At 36.8% G+C, this 14,930-nt stretch overlaps 1 protein-coding gene across 1 annotated transcript in view; it reads left to right on the forward strand.

The window, feature by feature from the left end:
- CDKAL1 (CDK5 regulatory subunit associated protein 1-like 1) overlaps nucleotides 1-14,930 on the forward strand; it is a 434,593-nt gene that overhangs the window by 69,002 nt on the left and 350,661 nt on the right. The window contains exon 3 of the mRNA XM_010004517.1: nucleotides 1,086-1,170. Coding sequence (XP_010002819.1) covers nucleotides 1,086-1,170 — 85 coding nt within the window. The remainder of the gene's footprint in view (nucleotides 1-1,085; nucleotides 1,171-14,930) is intronic.

Here is a 14,930-nt window from a genome sequence, read left to right on the forward strand (position 1 = left end):
AAACATGCTTAAAGCTTTGCAAGCTTTCTTCTGCTTTAGCAGGATATCAAGTAAGGGCATCCTAAAAATGGTGTTTTGGATCTGTTCAATTTTCATTGGCTCATGTCCTTTAAAGATACCTCAATATTCCGGATGTACTCAATAGCCAGAGTCAAACCAAATTTCATATCCAAACTGATTCTGATGAATGCTACAGCTCTTGGAATACCCAAGATTATTTTCATTCTTGTACTTGAAAAGCTCTAACTTCACAAGAAGAATAACTATGCTAGTAGTTCTGTACTGTAGGTCATGTTTAACAGGATTAGTGATTATGTATGTGCTTCCACAGGTAACTCTGGGATTCAGTTCTATTAATGCATTTAGATATCAGTAGGTTGTAAACATACAGAAAGGTTGGGCTTTTGGAAGAAAATTATATCGTTATCCAAATGGAGTCAGATGCTAATTGTATTAAAATCTTTTGTCTGAAAATTGCTGAGCTATAATTGTACTATAACTAAGAAATATTCTAAACTAGAAGTGTGTGTTTATTTCCAAACTAGCTATACTGACTTTTCTCTTTAGTAGAGATTAATATTTTATAAATTCTAATTTCTCTCTTTTGTAGTGCTAATTCACAGTAGAGCTGGAGGAGGCATTTTGTTTTGTTGGTGAAACCTGCTTTTGTTGACCAATTAAATTAAAAAGCACCTTTATGCATTTTGGTGATATTTTTGCCTGATCTTTAGCCCAGATCTTTGGAGAGTATAAATTTTTGGGAGTAGTGACCATTTTTCTTAACTGTATTCCATGATGTACAACCTAGTGACATCTCAGCAAGTAAATGAGGTAGCTAACTATTCACTCTTCTTTTGCAAGAAAGTAGTACAATGGAAATACTGTGTGTGTTCTTGTTTTCTAAACCACAAAACAACAAAACCCAACCAATTAAAGAATCTAATTCTTTAAAGTGTTGAATATAAAGTTAGTTTGCAAATAGTTTGCTTATGTTGATGTCTAAATTCAGCCTTTTTATAAGATTTAAAATAGGAGTTGACAGGTTGATTAATTGTTAACATAGATGTGTTTCTTTTTGTCTTTAGACAATTCTGCTGAAGCAGATTTATGGTTGCTGAATAGCTGTACAGTAAAAAATCCTGCTGAGGACCACTTCAGAAACTCAATAAAGTAAGTTTTTTTTCCATGAGAAGATACGTAATTGTCAATACATATTTCATATTTTAATGTTAAAATCTTCATCTTTTCAATCTAGAAGTAATTGCGTGTTTTAGAGCAAGAAATGTGTGGAGTTTGAGTGTTCAGTGGTGAATTCCCTAGAATGCATTTGTAAGGTGCAGTTTGTTTTTCAGTTGGCTAGAGCTTGCAAGTGGTTATCAATACATTTGCTTAGGAAAATTGCTGAGCTATTTAGATAGGGACTTGTATATCACTTTTCAAGACAACTTTGTAATATTCTTCTGAAGAACTGAATATTTGTTCTTTCAAAAATGTGAATTGTTAGGCTGTTTCTTTTTTCCTCTACTTAAATAATCAGGCCCTTCCAATTAAAAGGGTATCAGATGCATACTTAAAATAAGCTGCTTCATGACACGTTTTCTTAAAAGGTGAACTGACTATCCTGTAATAGAAATCTTGTGAAGAATGTGTTTTTTCTCTGTAACATTTTGATGATTTTGAAAAATATGATGTAGTAATGACATCTGTCTCTGACTTCTGCAGAAATATAGTTGTGATGAGTGTAACTGGAAAACCTGTACACTTAGAGCTGTCATTGCCCAATGGAAATATTTTTGTATGTTTCTTGTAGATTCTACCTTTAGTAAATAAGTGTGGCTATTGATGCAGTCATTTGCTTAGTGTGGTACATGGCACATAGACTTTTTATTGAAATCCATTTTGGTTAGAAAAACATGCAGTCAGCATGTTCAGGAAGGTAGAGAGGAAAGAGAATCTGGACATGCTGGAATTGCTAACAGTGTCCCAGGGATGCAGTCTGGACCAGAAACTGCCTGTAGTAGATGGCACAGGAGAAGCTTCCCCCACCCTTCAGAGGACTTTTCTTCTTGCTGGTATTGTACTTGGTAATGAGACTGGCTTTTTGGCTTATTTTTACTGTTGTGTTTGGTTCTTTTTTTTTTTTTTAAAAAAAAGCAGTTCCCAGAATACTTCCAGTTAGAGTGTGTTGGCCAACAGAACTGATGACAAGATCTCTTCCAGTTTAGTTGTGGCCATCTTTCTGTTTTACTAATCCTGTGCCAGAATTGATGTGGTATGGTGTGTGTCCTTGAAGCAGTAGAATAGAGTTGGTTAAGAAAGAGGGACTGACTAAAAGCAAATGACCAAAAATATTTCTTTGAACTTGCTGTTCCTGTTGCTGCTCTATTAATGAGCCTGATATTATTTGTAGCCTGGATTTATTCCTCTTTTTCCTTATCTCTCCCTATACTCTTTCTGTTTTGACACACGGATACTTCTGATTACTCTCTGTTTCTTCTCTTTGCTGAGAGTCACTCCTTTCCTGTAATGTGTTTGTTGTACTTCTCTCAGATCTAGCAGTTCCTAATCATGGAGAAGGACTATTTTTTTGTTGTTGTTGTTTCTGACCACTCTTTATAATGGTCATTAAACATGGGGGAGAGAATAATTTGATTGTGCTCTTTCATGGGACTTTGAGTATGTTAATCTTGCAGTTCCATCTCAGAAAAGAGCAACTGTATTTGGGTTTTACAATTGTAAGGAAAGCTTGAATCTCTAAAGAACACAGTTCCTCCCAAATACACCTTAATTTGTTACAGCACGAAACCCAATGCATGAAGTTTGGGTGATACAAAACTAACTGCCGTTACATCATAACAGCTTCTTGGTAGCTATAGAGATCTTTGTTTTTCTTCCTTGAGTAACAAATTAAACATTTAGTAGAAGGATTGTCAAAGCAAACATACTTTGAGTGGAAAAATTAATACTCACCACAGTAAGATTCTTATTTCAAATTAGATTTTTTTCAGGCTGAAAGTGTTAACTGGCATTAAGAGTGTCACGTGGGAGGAGTATTTCAGTTTTGTTTATTCTCTACCCTCAGCAACAGCGTCTGCTCCGTAAGTTTCCTTGCATATATGACTTCAAAATGCACTGACTCAAACCAGCATTAGTGTGTACACTGTGGTGGTCAAAGAATGACTGTCTGAGAAAGTGATCCCTCACTAATACCGTGTGCTGAAGGATGTCAGAACCCGAGTCCTGTAGGTTCAACATTTTTCAATCTGTGTTCTTTTAAAAACAAACCAAAACCTTTCCCAGACTCTCCAAACCTTTGCCTTGGATTTGCAGATGTATATATAGCTGCTACAAGCCAACTGATGGGATAATCTCTGTGCCTGTTTTTATAGCTCTTAGAAGTAGTGTGCTGCTCTTCAATATCAATAAAGTTGAAGCAGCTGAGCCAGGGTGGTGACATGGATAGCAAAGAGTTGCTTTGAAGACCTTTAGCTTATGGATGGGAATGTAGAGCTTTTCCTGTGCAGATTTCATTATCAGTAGGTTAATTTTAACATTAAAGGCAGAGGTAGGCAATAATAATAATAATGAATTCCAAATATATCTAAGTAGGTGGAGTTTAAAAAAAATAATAATTAGGATTCTTAAAAAAAATGAAGGTAATTCAGGGAAAGGTAGGAAATTAATAGAATAAAATAAAGCAGATAACTTTCATCAAGCAATTTGTATTTATGGAGACCAAGATGACTGTGTAAGGCAAATTGCAAGGCAAAGAAAAAGAACCCCTTGAAAAAAAGTAAAAAGAAGGAAGAAACTGACATTAAGAAGTAAGGCAAAGAAGATTACAAAGAAACAATCCCCACTTGGTATAGGAGGACTCAGTTCTGTTGCAGTAACTGTGTTCTTCTGTTCTAATGCTTTGCTAAATATCATAGAAAATGTATTATTTCCAGCCCTGGCTCCCCATGATTCACAAGTGCATATTAGCCTGTGGCTGCAAACACTTGCAATGAAAGATTTGCTAGAAGCTGGTTTTGGCAGAATCCCACCTTAGGATAGGAGGGACAGGAGATGGTCTGTTGTTTAAATGACTCACATTTGCAGCTGTTGTGAAATCCACAATCCCCCATCCACATCTGGGATGGGGCAAGCGTGCAGTACAGGGGGAAGAGTGAGAAAGAGAAGGGCATGTGATATTACATGTGCAATTGATAAGAAATCACTTCTCACATGGTATATGTAAAGATGAATTAATTATGTCCCTTTCTATACCCCTACAGTGTAACAGTTTAGTATAGATTGTACTACATACACAGAATCACAGAATGGCTGAGGTTATCAGGGACCTCTGGAGCTTGTCTTGATCAACACTGTTCAAAGCAGGGATGACTACAGCAGATGGCTGAGGGCTGTGTGCAGGCAGGTTTCGAGTATCTTCAGGAGACTCCACAAATGTCCTGGGCAGCATGTTGCATCTTTCTAATAAAAAGAAGTTGTCTTAGGTTTAAACTTTCTGTCTTGTATCTCAGTTTGGTTTTTGCCTTTTGTCCTGTTACTGGACAGGAAATGAAATGCCAGGCTCTATCATCCCCTCTCTTTCCCATCCCCTTCCTCATCAGGTGTTTATACACAGTGGTGGGATTCCCCAGATCCTTCTCTCCTCCAGACTGAATAGTTCCAGCTCTGATGTTTTTTGAGTATGATATCTTTGCTCTGCACCTGATCTTCTATCAGTGTAACCACCTCATGAGAGTTAAGTGGTTATGGATGCATTAGATCATGCAAAACAGTTCAAGGCTTTCACAACCAAGTTGAAGAGTAAAAGTTATGAGTGCCTACGGATGCTACAGATTTTTTGTTCTTCATATGCAATTGTGTTAAGTAAGGAAGGAGGTTATTCTTTAAGAAGTACAATAACTTGTTCAGAGATAAGAACTTTCTTCTGCCTGTCATCTTTGCAAGTGAAAATAACGCTGGAAGACAGTTGTTTTTTTGTTAACATTTGTAATTATTATATAAATGATGCATTTTGCAAATCAAGCAAAGAAAACAAATCTCACTTTTCAAGTGAAGTGTTACCACTTTCTTTAAAGTTGCTTTAAGCCTTTTGCTTTTACTATTACATTTCCAATTTAGAAGTAGATTGTGATTTACACTTGTTTATACTGGCAAGTTTAAGCTGTGAAGTACCTCTGGAAGAGGAAATAGAAGTATTTCATAGCTATTTATTTTACAGATCTGTTAGTGTAAGAAGATAACTTCCACTGCATGAGTGTCATAGCCTTGCTATTTATTATGTTTCCTAGAAATTCTATGTTGATGTGACATTCAGTGTCAGGGTAAAGGTAATGGGACAGAAGAACTGTAGCTAAGAGAACTGTTTTTCACTGCCCTTGGATTGAGGAAGTCTCGGGAAGAGCTGGATTCTCTGACGTAAAACTATCTGTGGAACATGCTTCGCTGGGTGGGAGGAAACTTGTCACTATTTTTGGGGGGTGGGGGTGTTTCTTTTGTTTTTGATTTGTTTGTTTTTGTTGTGTATTTTTTTCCTAAGTCAAGTTGCTGGTAAAATCCTTTTTTGCTTAGACCTCCTAAATTAGTCCAGATAACATTGATGAAAAATTATCTTTTTGCCTCAATGAAAGGCTGACATGCTCTTACAGAGAGAGGAAATGACTGCATTCGAGATACATGCTACATTTGCTGTGCAAGAGAAACATCTTCCCCAGAAAACAGGAGTTACTTAGGTGTGAACAGAGGCTATAAAACTGTTAACTAGCATTTAAATTCACAGTTCTTTTCTAAGAACAAGAGAAGCTTAAGTGACTGCTGCTCCCTGGCTTCATCAAAGCCTTGATTGAGCTAGATTTATGTGCTATGCTTCCGTTTTACAGTCATGGGAGATGTGTTAATATCTCAGCAATCACCATTTACCAAAATTAGCGTTAAAATAATTTTTTAGCTTAATTTAAATAACTTATTTTAAAAAGCACTGTAATATTTGATATAAAGTGTATTAACTAGTTGAAAACACTGAATACTTGTATGGATGATTATTTTTTAGAGGTTCATCATTTTTCTAGCAAATATTTCTAAAAGGAAGAGTTTTCTACTTCATCATTTGAGATTTCTGTTTTTGTATAGTGTTACAAAACACTTGGGTGCATTTTATTTTTATGTTCATTTTACTAGTTGATGTTGCTCAGCTTGAGCAATATCAGTTTAACTGTTAAATACTTGGCTAAGCTTTACTGTGGAGCATAGTGTGCTCTCTGACTTACAGTTGCTGTATTCTATGTTGATGTGACATTCAGTGTCAGGGTAAAGGTAATGGGACAGAAGAACTGTAGCTAAGAGAACTGTTTTTCACTGCCCTTGGATTGAGGAAGTCTCGGGAAGAGCTGGATTCTCTGACGTAAAACTATCTGTGGAACATGCTTCGCTGGGTGGGAGGAAACTTGTCACTATTTTTGGGGGGTGGGGGTGTTTCTTTTGTTTTTGATTTGTTTGTTTTTGTTGTGTATTTTTTTCCTAAGTCAAGTTGCTGGTAAAATCCATAACATTGATGAAAAATTATCTTTTTGCCTCAATGAAAGGCTGACATGCTCTTACAGAGAGAGGAAATGACTGCATTCGAGATACATGCTACATTTGCTGTGCAAGAGAAACATCTTCCCCAGAAAACAGGAGTTACTTAGGTGTGAACAGAGGCTATAAAACTGTTAACTAGCATTTAAATTCACAGTTCTTTTCTAAGAACAAGAGAAGCTTAAGTGACTGCTGCTCCCTGGCTTCATCAAAGCCTTGATTGAGCTAGATTTATGTGCTATGCTTCCGTTTTACAGTCATGGGAGATGTGTTAATATCTCAGCAATCACCATTTACCAAAATTAGCGTTAAAATAATTTTTTAGCTTAATTTAAATAACTTATTTTAAAAAGCACTGTAATATTTGATATAAAGTGTATTAACTAGTTGAAAACACTGAATACTTGTATGGATGATTATTTTTTAGAGGTTCATCATTTTTCTAGCAAATATTTCTAAAAGGAAGAGTTTTCTACTTCATCATTTGAGATTTCTGTTTTTGTATAGTGTTACAAAACACTTGGGTGCATTTTATTTTTATGTTCATTTTACTAGTTGATGTTGCTCAGCTTGAGCAATATCAGTTTAACTGTTAAATACTTGGCTAAGCTTTACTGTGGAGCATAGTGTGCTCTCTGACTTACAGTTGCTGTAGAAAGATTTTATATGCTTAGAACGAAAATTGTATTGAAGTGGAAGTCTTAATTTAAAAAGTTACTAATCTAGTAAGTCTTTTTTCTTTTTTTCTATTATTGAATATTATCAGTCATGCTTTTATTGTCTTAGGTTGGTGGAAAATATAGCTGTTTGTGAAGGATTCTCCAATTTAAATGATGTTAGCAGAATGTTTTTTTGCTGCATTTGAGTGCATTCCTTTTCTTGCACGTCTCTGACGTAAAAGAATGTTAAAAGCTACTTGACATGATGTTATAAAAGAGAGAGAAGAAGCAGACCATATAGAACTGAGTGTTTTCCATTGTGTAGTGTTTAGAAGATAAAAGGATTATGGACTGCTTGTGATTACATGTTACATGGCCACATTTTGGACAGGATATTTGCACAAGCCTGGCTTATAAATTTGTGTGCACTTCGATATTTAACAAGGTTAAAAGAAAAAAAAAAGGCACAAGAACAGAGCCTGTTAAAATCAACTTTGAAACAGTGCTCTGGAAATCTTTTTGACTTTAACATGAATGCATTTGGGACTATTTTAAGTAAACCATGATACTGATGCTTGGAGAGGTGCAATGGCCTTAGTTCTACACTGCTTATTGCTAATTAATTTTAGATACTTTTTAAGTCTTGAGCTAGATCTTTAGGGACTGATGTATATTTGATTACCGTTTTAAAGAGAAAAATATCACCAGGACATGAGAAGCCAAGTCTGTTTTGTGACTTTGTATAACTGTATTTGAACTTTTTGACTGGGTTGCTACAGGTCCCCAGCTATGGAAGCTCCTGGAGCGCTGGTGTGTTACAAGCAGTATTTACAGACATTAGGAAATCAGTTTTCATCACTAAACACGCAGGGTACTTTGGAAATAAATGCAAATCTATTACATTTCAGTGATAGGAGTAAACAAGGAAGGTTTTTTATTTGGAAGGTACAGCTCCCCATGCAGTTTATGGAGTAACACACCTTTCTGCCTCGCCAACCTAAAGGGGGACACAGCAGTACTTGTTTTCTTCAGCACATTCGAACAAGAACTTGCAAGCCTGTATAACCATCTGAAATCTGTTTTAAGAATATGAGCAACACTAAAAAAGGGATTTAATTATCTTCAGACTTCATTGCTGATGTTATCATGACTTAAAAGACAAAACAGTTTTACCTCCTCTCAGACTTGGTTGAATCGCATGATTTAGGAGATATCTCAACCAAACAGATTTAATAAAATGAGCAAAAGCAAGTATTGGTCTTTTTCAGTGTTTCTCATGCTGTTCTGCCATATGCTTGCTTCAGGGATGTGGTGTTCCTGTTGGGCTCTTAGTGCTGACTGCCCCCTCTGCCCAGACCAGGTCAGATACCGTAGTATCTGATACCATAGATCAGTAAGATGGAGGTACTGTTTTGGGCTAGAATTTTCAGGGGTTTTTTTGTTACTTAATCAGAGGCTTTAAAGAAGAAAATTTTTGAGGGATGGGAGAAATTTGGACACAATTATGCTTTGTCTCATATTATGGGCATTTGCATGAAAAGCATCTTAAAACCCATTTGAAAATGTCTCACCTTTTTTAGCAGAATAAGGATGATGATTTCCCTTCATCTCCAGAGACCTCATTCTGAATACACAAGGGCTGAGTTTTTAACACTTTGGTTACAGTTCTTCCTTCAGTTAAAACCACACTTAAGATTAGCAGGTCAACCTCTAGCTTGTCCTTAGCAGTCAGAGTGTTTTCTGTTTGCTTCCAGTTAAAAAAACCAACAACCTACTAAAGAAATATTTTTAAAATCTAGTTTGTTACAGCATGGAAAAGAATAAAATCTTCTTCTGCATGTATGCAGTTAAGGAATGTGAATGGTGGAATGGGATTAGAATATTAACAGTTTGTGATTCAGCATGGCTGCAAGTGAAAAATGCTGAATTTGCTAAAGCAAAGAAAGCTGGTGAAAATTGGTTAAGAGCTTGTGGTTCATATGCTGGTGAGATAGCAGAGGAGTACTGGAAATGGAAGCTGTCTGAGACATTGTAGTTTGCTTTTATTATAACTGCAAACAGTAGGCTAGGTTTACTTTCTTTTCCTAAGAAAAATTTCTGTGACTTACCCAAGTAGACTGTGACCAGTAGGGGACTATTTTAGCTGAACTTTCTGGGTTCTTGCTGCCTCTGCCACCTGATGTTCCTCTCCCCTCTGTTGGGGATTTCTTTTTTCTCTCTCATGGGAGGTAACCAAATTAATTGCTCCAGCACCAAAAAAGGGTGCAAGAGACCAAGACATTTTAGTTTTGCCTCATATGTAACAGAATTACTGAGAAAGGTCATAATATTAATTGAGGTCATAGAAACAGTGTGAGACAGGATCAGGACATAACTCTGATTTTGTATGCTTTATCTGCATACGGAAAGTACAGTAATAAGAGGTGACAAAGGCCTTCGTGTTGCAGTGGTTTTTTCCCTGCTTTTCTGAGCTTGTATCAAGTAGATACAATATTTTCAACAAGGTACTGAAGAAGAGAACAGCCGTTGGATTTTCCTTCTCTTTTACTAAGGGTTGTTGGTTACAGCAAGGCTAATGTTACTTTTCAATGGGACAGGTGTTGGGCTAAGGTGAAAATAAATATTTCCACACTAAGTGATAACTACTGTTTTGAATGATTCATTATGAAAGTTGTAGTAATTAGTGGAGATTAGGAGTCTTCTTTAACAGGGGGAAAAACAGATCTTTTCCCCCCAACATTTATATATATGAAAAAATTATATTATGACTGTTCAAGTGATAAGAGGGTCTGGTTCACCCCTCTTAAGATGGGTTATATGAGCTTTAAAGAATCAGTGGTTTGCATATTGTATGACCCCCTGTGTCAACAGGTGTTTTGTTTTATCATTTCAAGGTAGATGAACTGAGCAGAAAAGGTTAATGTCTTGAGAGCTGGAAGCAGGTGGTTGATAGCTTTGAATATTTATCTGATTAACTGCATGTTGGCTGTTGTCCTAGCAGGCCTCACTTTTCCTAGGGAGGGAACACAGGAAAGCATGCAGAAACTTGCTGTAGCAGGATTAATGCAGAAGTCAGCATAGCCTGAACTTGTCCCTACTGATAGGTGTGGGTTTTGTTTGTTTTTAATTCAAAAGACCATTTACTAATACTAATGTCTGTTTCTCCTAAAACAGAAAATGCTCCTCTGTCTGGGTGAGCTTGAGTGGAAAAAGCATCCTCTTTAATATTTCTGAAAGGGTGTCATCACCAGGTTATGCTACAAGCTAACTTAGGAAGGGCAAAAATAATGTGGGTTTTTTTTTTCTGTTTTGTCTGTATTAAATAAGACTCTTTGATTTTTTTGCACTGAATTTTCTTGTAATTTGTGACTCTGATGTACATGTGTAAAGACCGTGATGGTATAATGAGATTTTATTTTGGCATATTTAGTCAAGACAAATTGGGATATTGCCAATGCAATACAGCGTTTGCCATTGAGTACCTCGGCTGCTATCTTGGCTCTTAGTCCACTGCTCTCATGTGAGGGACAACAACATGGACAACTGTTTCTTTCAAATGTAACATTCTAGCCAACATTTCCCCTTACTGGGAAACTTTTTGACTTCAGTGAGGAAACGGCAGAAGCGCTGGCCAGCAGCAAGAAGCAGTTCACCACAAAATTGATTTACTCCAAGTATGTGTTTGCATGTGAAACTTTCCTAAGAGATAATGTCTGATAACTGCCTTTAACAGGATAAATAATCAACTTTTCCAAATACTGGTTTTTCAGCCCACAGCACAGTGGAAACTGACCTTCATTCGTGCCTCCAGCTACCAATATGACACAAATATAAACAACAAACTGGATACACATTAGCTCCAAATAGGAAAAGGCTATTGTTATTCTTGGGTGTATTGTAGTTTTTTTAGAATAACATAAAGGAAAATATAGTAATGAAGATGCAGAGGCTATTTTTTTTACAAAAAGGCAGTGTTAAAATTGTTTAAAATATAGCAAAACTCATCGTAGAAGCAATTAATGAATACCTCTTATCATAATGGGTAGCATGGATTTTTTTCATAAAAATTAGATGTGCTTGTGGGTATTTCAATGAGAATAATTCTTTTAAAGTAGCCTGTTTCTGTGATAGACTTGTGGCTTGCATGTAATTAACTTACAGCAGGCATCAAATAAAGTATTTTTTCCTGTGGAACTGTTGATTGTTACCTGTAACCAAAAAAAAACCCCAAACAATGACAGCTTCTCTTTCCAGAAAACACTGTGTTTAGCTTAAAACCTGAATCCAGGATATTTAACTTCGTATACAAGGACAGCAGCAGATAATGGGATTTTTCCTTCAAGTTGTCCTTAGCTGCAGATGCTGCCCCTTTGTTTTTTTATATCTGAATTTGAAATGATACTTTCTGAGATTTCCTGTTTTCATGTTTTATTTCTTCCTGTTTGTAGCTGGTCTCTTGTTTAGCTGTTACTGGACACACTTGCTAGTTTAGTTATGTGAATTGTCTTGGCCTTAACATTTGATATGGGTAGTCTTTTCTAGACAGGGACCATAAAACTGAAGGATTTGGGAAATGCAAGTTTATAATTGCTGAACTTCTACATGGGAAATGGAAGCTATGGTTATTTTGTTTCTGTACATGGGAAGTTACATGCTTCTTTTAGTCCAATGACATGTAGTTGCATTTGTGGCCTGTGAATTTGACTAGTATATGTGTGCATGCATGTACTATATCTATACTTTAGCATTCTAGAAAACAGGTCAATAGGTGCTTTTGCACAGGTTTTGTTTTGACCTTCCTTTTATAGTTAGCAGAATTGCTTCTGATGTAGTCCTGAACTAATATAAACGAAATATATTGGTAAACTTGGGGCTTCAGAATGTGGTATCTTTGTAGAATTCACCATTTATTGACATGCTGAAATTTATCTTTTGCAGTTTGGATAAATGCAGTCACTGTGTATGTGTATATGACATGAGTGGTGATGCTCGTTGCTAAGACAAGAATACAGACAGCCATTCCAGACACACCTGGTTCACTTCGCAGGTCATGGTGTGGAATGCTTGGTTTTGTCTCTGTGTTTGGTAGTTTGTAAGCATCCCATGAAATGGAGCTTGGATGAGAGAAAAATCAACTTAATTTCTGAAGGTTAAAATATGGGTTTCCCATAATTTTCCCATTGGAAAAAATGTGCAGTCATGAAGTTAGCAGCTCCCCAACATAACTTAGGTTCAGACATCTAAAGGTCCAGAGGACTAGAAGATGACATTGCTAGTGGTCCTGGCCTATTGTAGACATTAAGAAAGAACCCCCATAATTTGTCAGTCTTCTGTGCTGCTAACACATCTCATTTCTTTCATAATGTAAAAATTGAAATGGCGGCTCACTTCTTACTGGCTTTAGTCCTTTGTTCTACTAATGCACATGCTCATGAGGAAAAGGATTATTTCCTTAATATGAGGAATATATTGGTTTTCCATGTTAGTGACATAATATGAATTAAATACAGTACTAAAATATCTCTTGAGCAACATGCTTTTTTAAGTCAACAGTTCATGGTTTTTACAGCAAGCAGTGCATGCCCTTCAGTTTGTGGTTTCCATTTTTGTTTCACAAAAGATACCAGTTAAGTATGTTTGTTGCAAAATTTTTACGTTAAGCTGTTGTGAAATGCTGCTCAACATTTTTTGATTATTGGAGGAAGGACGTAATTAGAATATGCCAGGTATTGCACACTCTGTTGTTGTCTTTCTTATTGATGCTGTGGTTGAGACGCCGTGTGCCTTGCCTAAATTTCTTGTGGCTATTGCTCAGAAACCGCAAGCTGAGATGACATTGTCATATTCTAAGAAAACTATCAGGGAATCTATTTTTATTGAAGGGATGGGCTGTATACATAATGAGGTTTTCAGCTGGAGTCCGTTGCTTGGTGTGGTATTTTCATGTGAAGAAAATAGATCAAATTGCCCCGTTTCTCTTTTCATTCCCTTGCTCCCTGCTGGAGATGTTCTGGTGGCACAGCTGCTACCAGTTTCACCCCCTGCCAAAGGCATAGGATAATAGAATGCAAGGTTGGAAGGGACCTCAAGGATCATCTGGTCCAACTTTTCCAGGTACTACTATAGTTTATATGAGATGGCTCAGCACCCTGTCAAGCTGAGACTTTAAACTGTCTGTCGTGGGGGAATCTACTGCTTCCCTTGGGAGACTATTCCAATGTTTGACTGTCCTTGTGGTGAAAAATTTACCTCTTGTGTCCAATCAGAATCTCCCCAGGAGCAACTTGTGCCCATTAGCCCTGGTCTTTTCCATGTGACCCCTTGTAAACAGGGAGTCTCCATCTTCTTGGTAGCCACCCTGTAAGTACTGGAACACTGAAATAAGGTCTCCTCGAAGTCTTCTTTTCTCAAGGCTCAACAAACGCAGTTCTCCCAGCCTCTCCTCGTATGGCAAGTTCTCCTATCCTCCTTGTGGCTTCAGAAGCAGATGGAAGGGTAGAGCATGCAACTTGCTTTTTGTCTTCTTAAAACATGCTTTAAATAGCTTTCACTTGTGACAGGTGTTGCCTGATTCTTTCCTGCCTTTATCTTCCCTAGGAGGGACAAGCTGTTGAACTAACAGAGATTTGGTGCTCTTTTGTTAACCTTTGCAACTGTCTTGAGGATTTGGTGTATCCAGATGTTTGAAATAAATTTAGGAAATAATTAGAGCAGCATGCAAGGGTTTTGTTTACTTCTCCAGTGCTGGTTTGTAATGCTCTTCCTTATATTTTTTCCTTGGTTTCTAATTTTAATATGTTTACAACAAGGAGAGACAAACCTTTCAATATGACAATTCTTTCCTATTTTGCCTAACTTGAATGATAATGAGAAGCTTCTAGTAAGTTTTGGTGAGGTTACCTTTTTCTCAGCATTGAGATCTGAAGTTGCACAATAGGATATTTTGTTACTGACCCACAGTACATTTGTTGGGGTTGTTGCGTGGTTCTTTGGTTGACTTTATTTTTTTTATAAGAAATTGTATCTGTTGCAGTGATATGGACACACTGAGCCATTGACCCAATTAGTAAGCCATCTTTATTTAACTACACAGGGGTTCATTTTCCATTTCTTTGTGAGAATAGGCAGTGCAGTGCTTGTTTTTCTTCTAAAGATGATGGTAATTCACTTTGCACTGTGGGAATATGTGTGCTGCCTTTAGATATTGGAACACTCAATTTATCTGTGGACTGGAGCCTGTATGTGTAAGAACTGTAGAGTCATGTATAGAATAAAAACCCAAACATTGCTATGCAAATGCATATGGAAGAGCAGCATGGTAGTTAATATTACAAGCTTATCTGTTACTTGTGGCACATTTTGTCTCAGTGTTTGCTTTTAAGAGATAAAGAGGTTGCTTCTGAATTGAAAGCATCTGAAATCCTAGTTGTAGATATTTGCAGAAGATCTCGTTAGAGGAGCAATTCCACTTTTCTTTGACTAATACACTGGACCTGCTGCAGGAATTAATGGTGCTGTATTGTATCAATATTGCAGCAAAAAAAAACCCAAAACCTTATGGGAGAAGTGGTTATATTTTGAAAAAACTCATACTGTTTAGTAGGTGCATAGTCAAAAGCAGTAAGATGTGTCCATGTGTTGTGTTCAGTGTTGAGGTACCATGGCATGTATATTCATGGCATTACA

Source organism: Chaetura pelagica, unplaced genomic scaffold (assembly GCF_000747805.2).
Source record: "Chaetura pelagica isolate M959 unplaced genomic scaffold, ChaPel_1.0 scaffold78, whole genome shotgun sequence".
NCBI lineage: Eukaryota > Metazoa > Chordata > Aves > Apodiformes > Apodidae > Chaetura > Chaetura pelagica.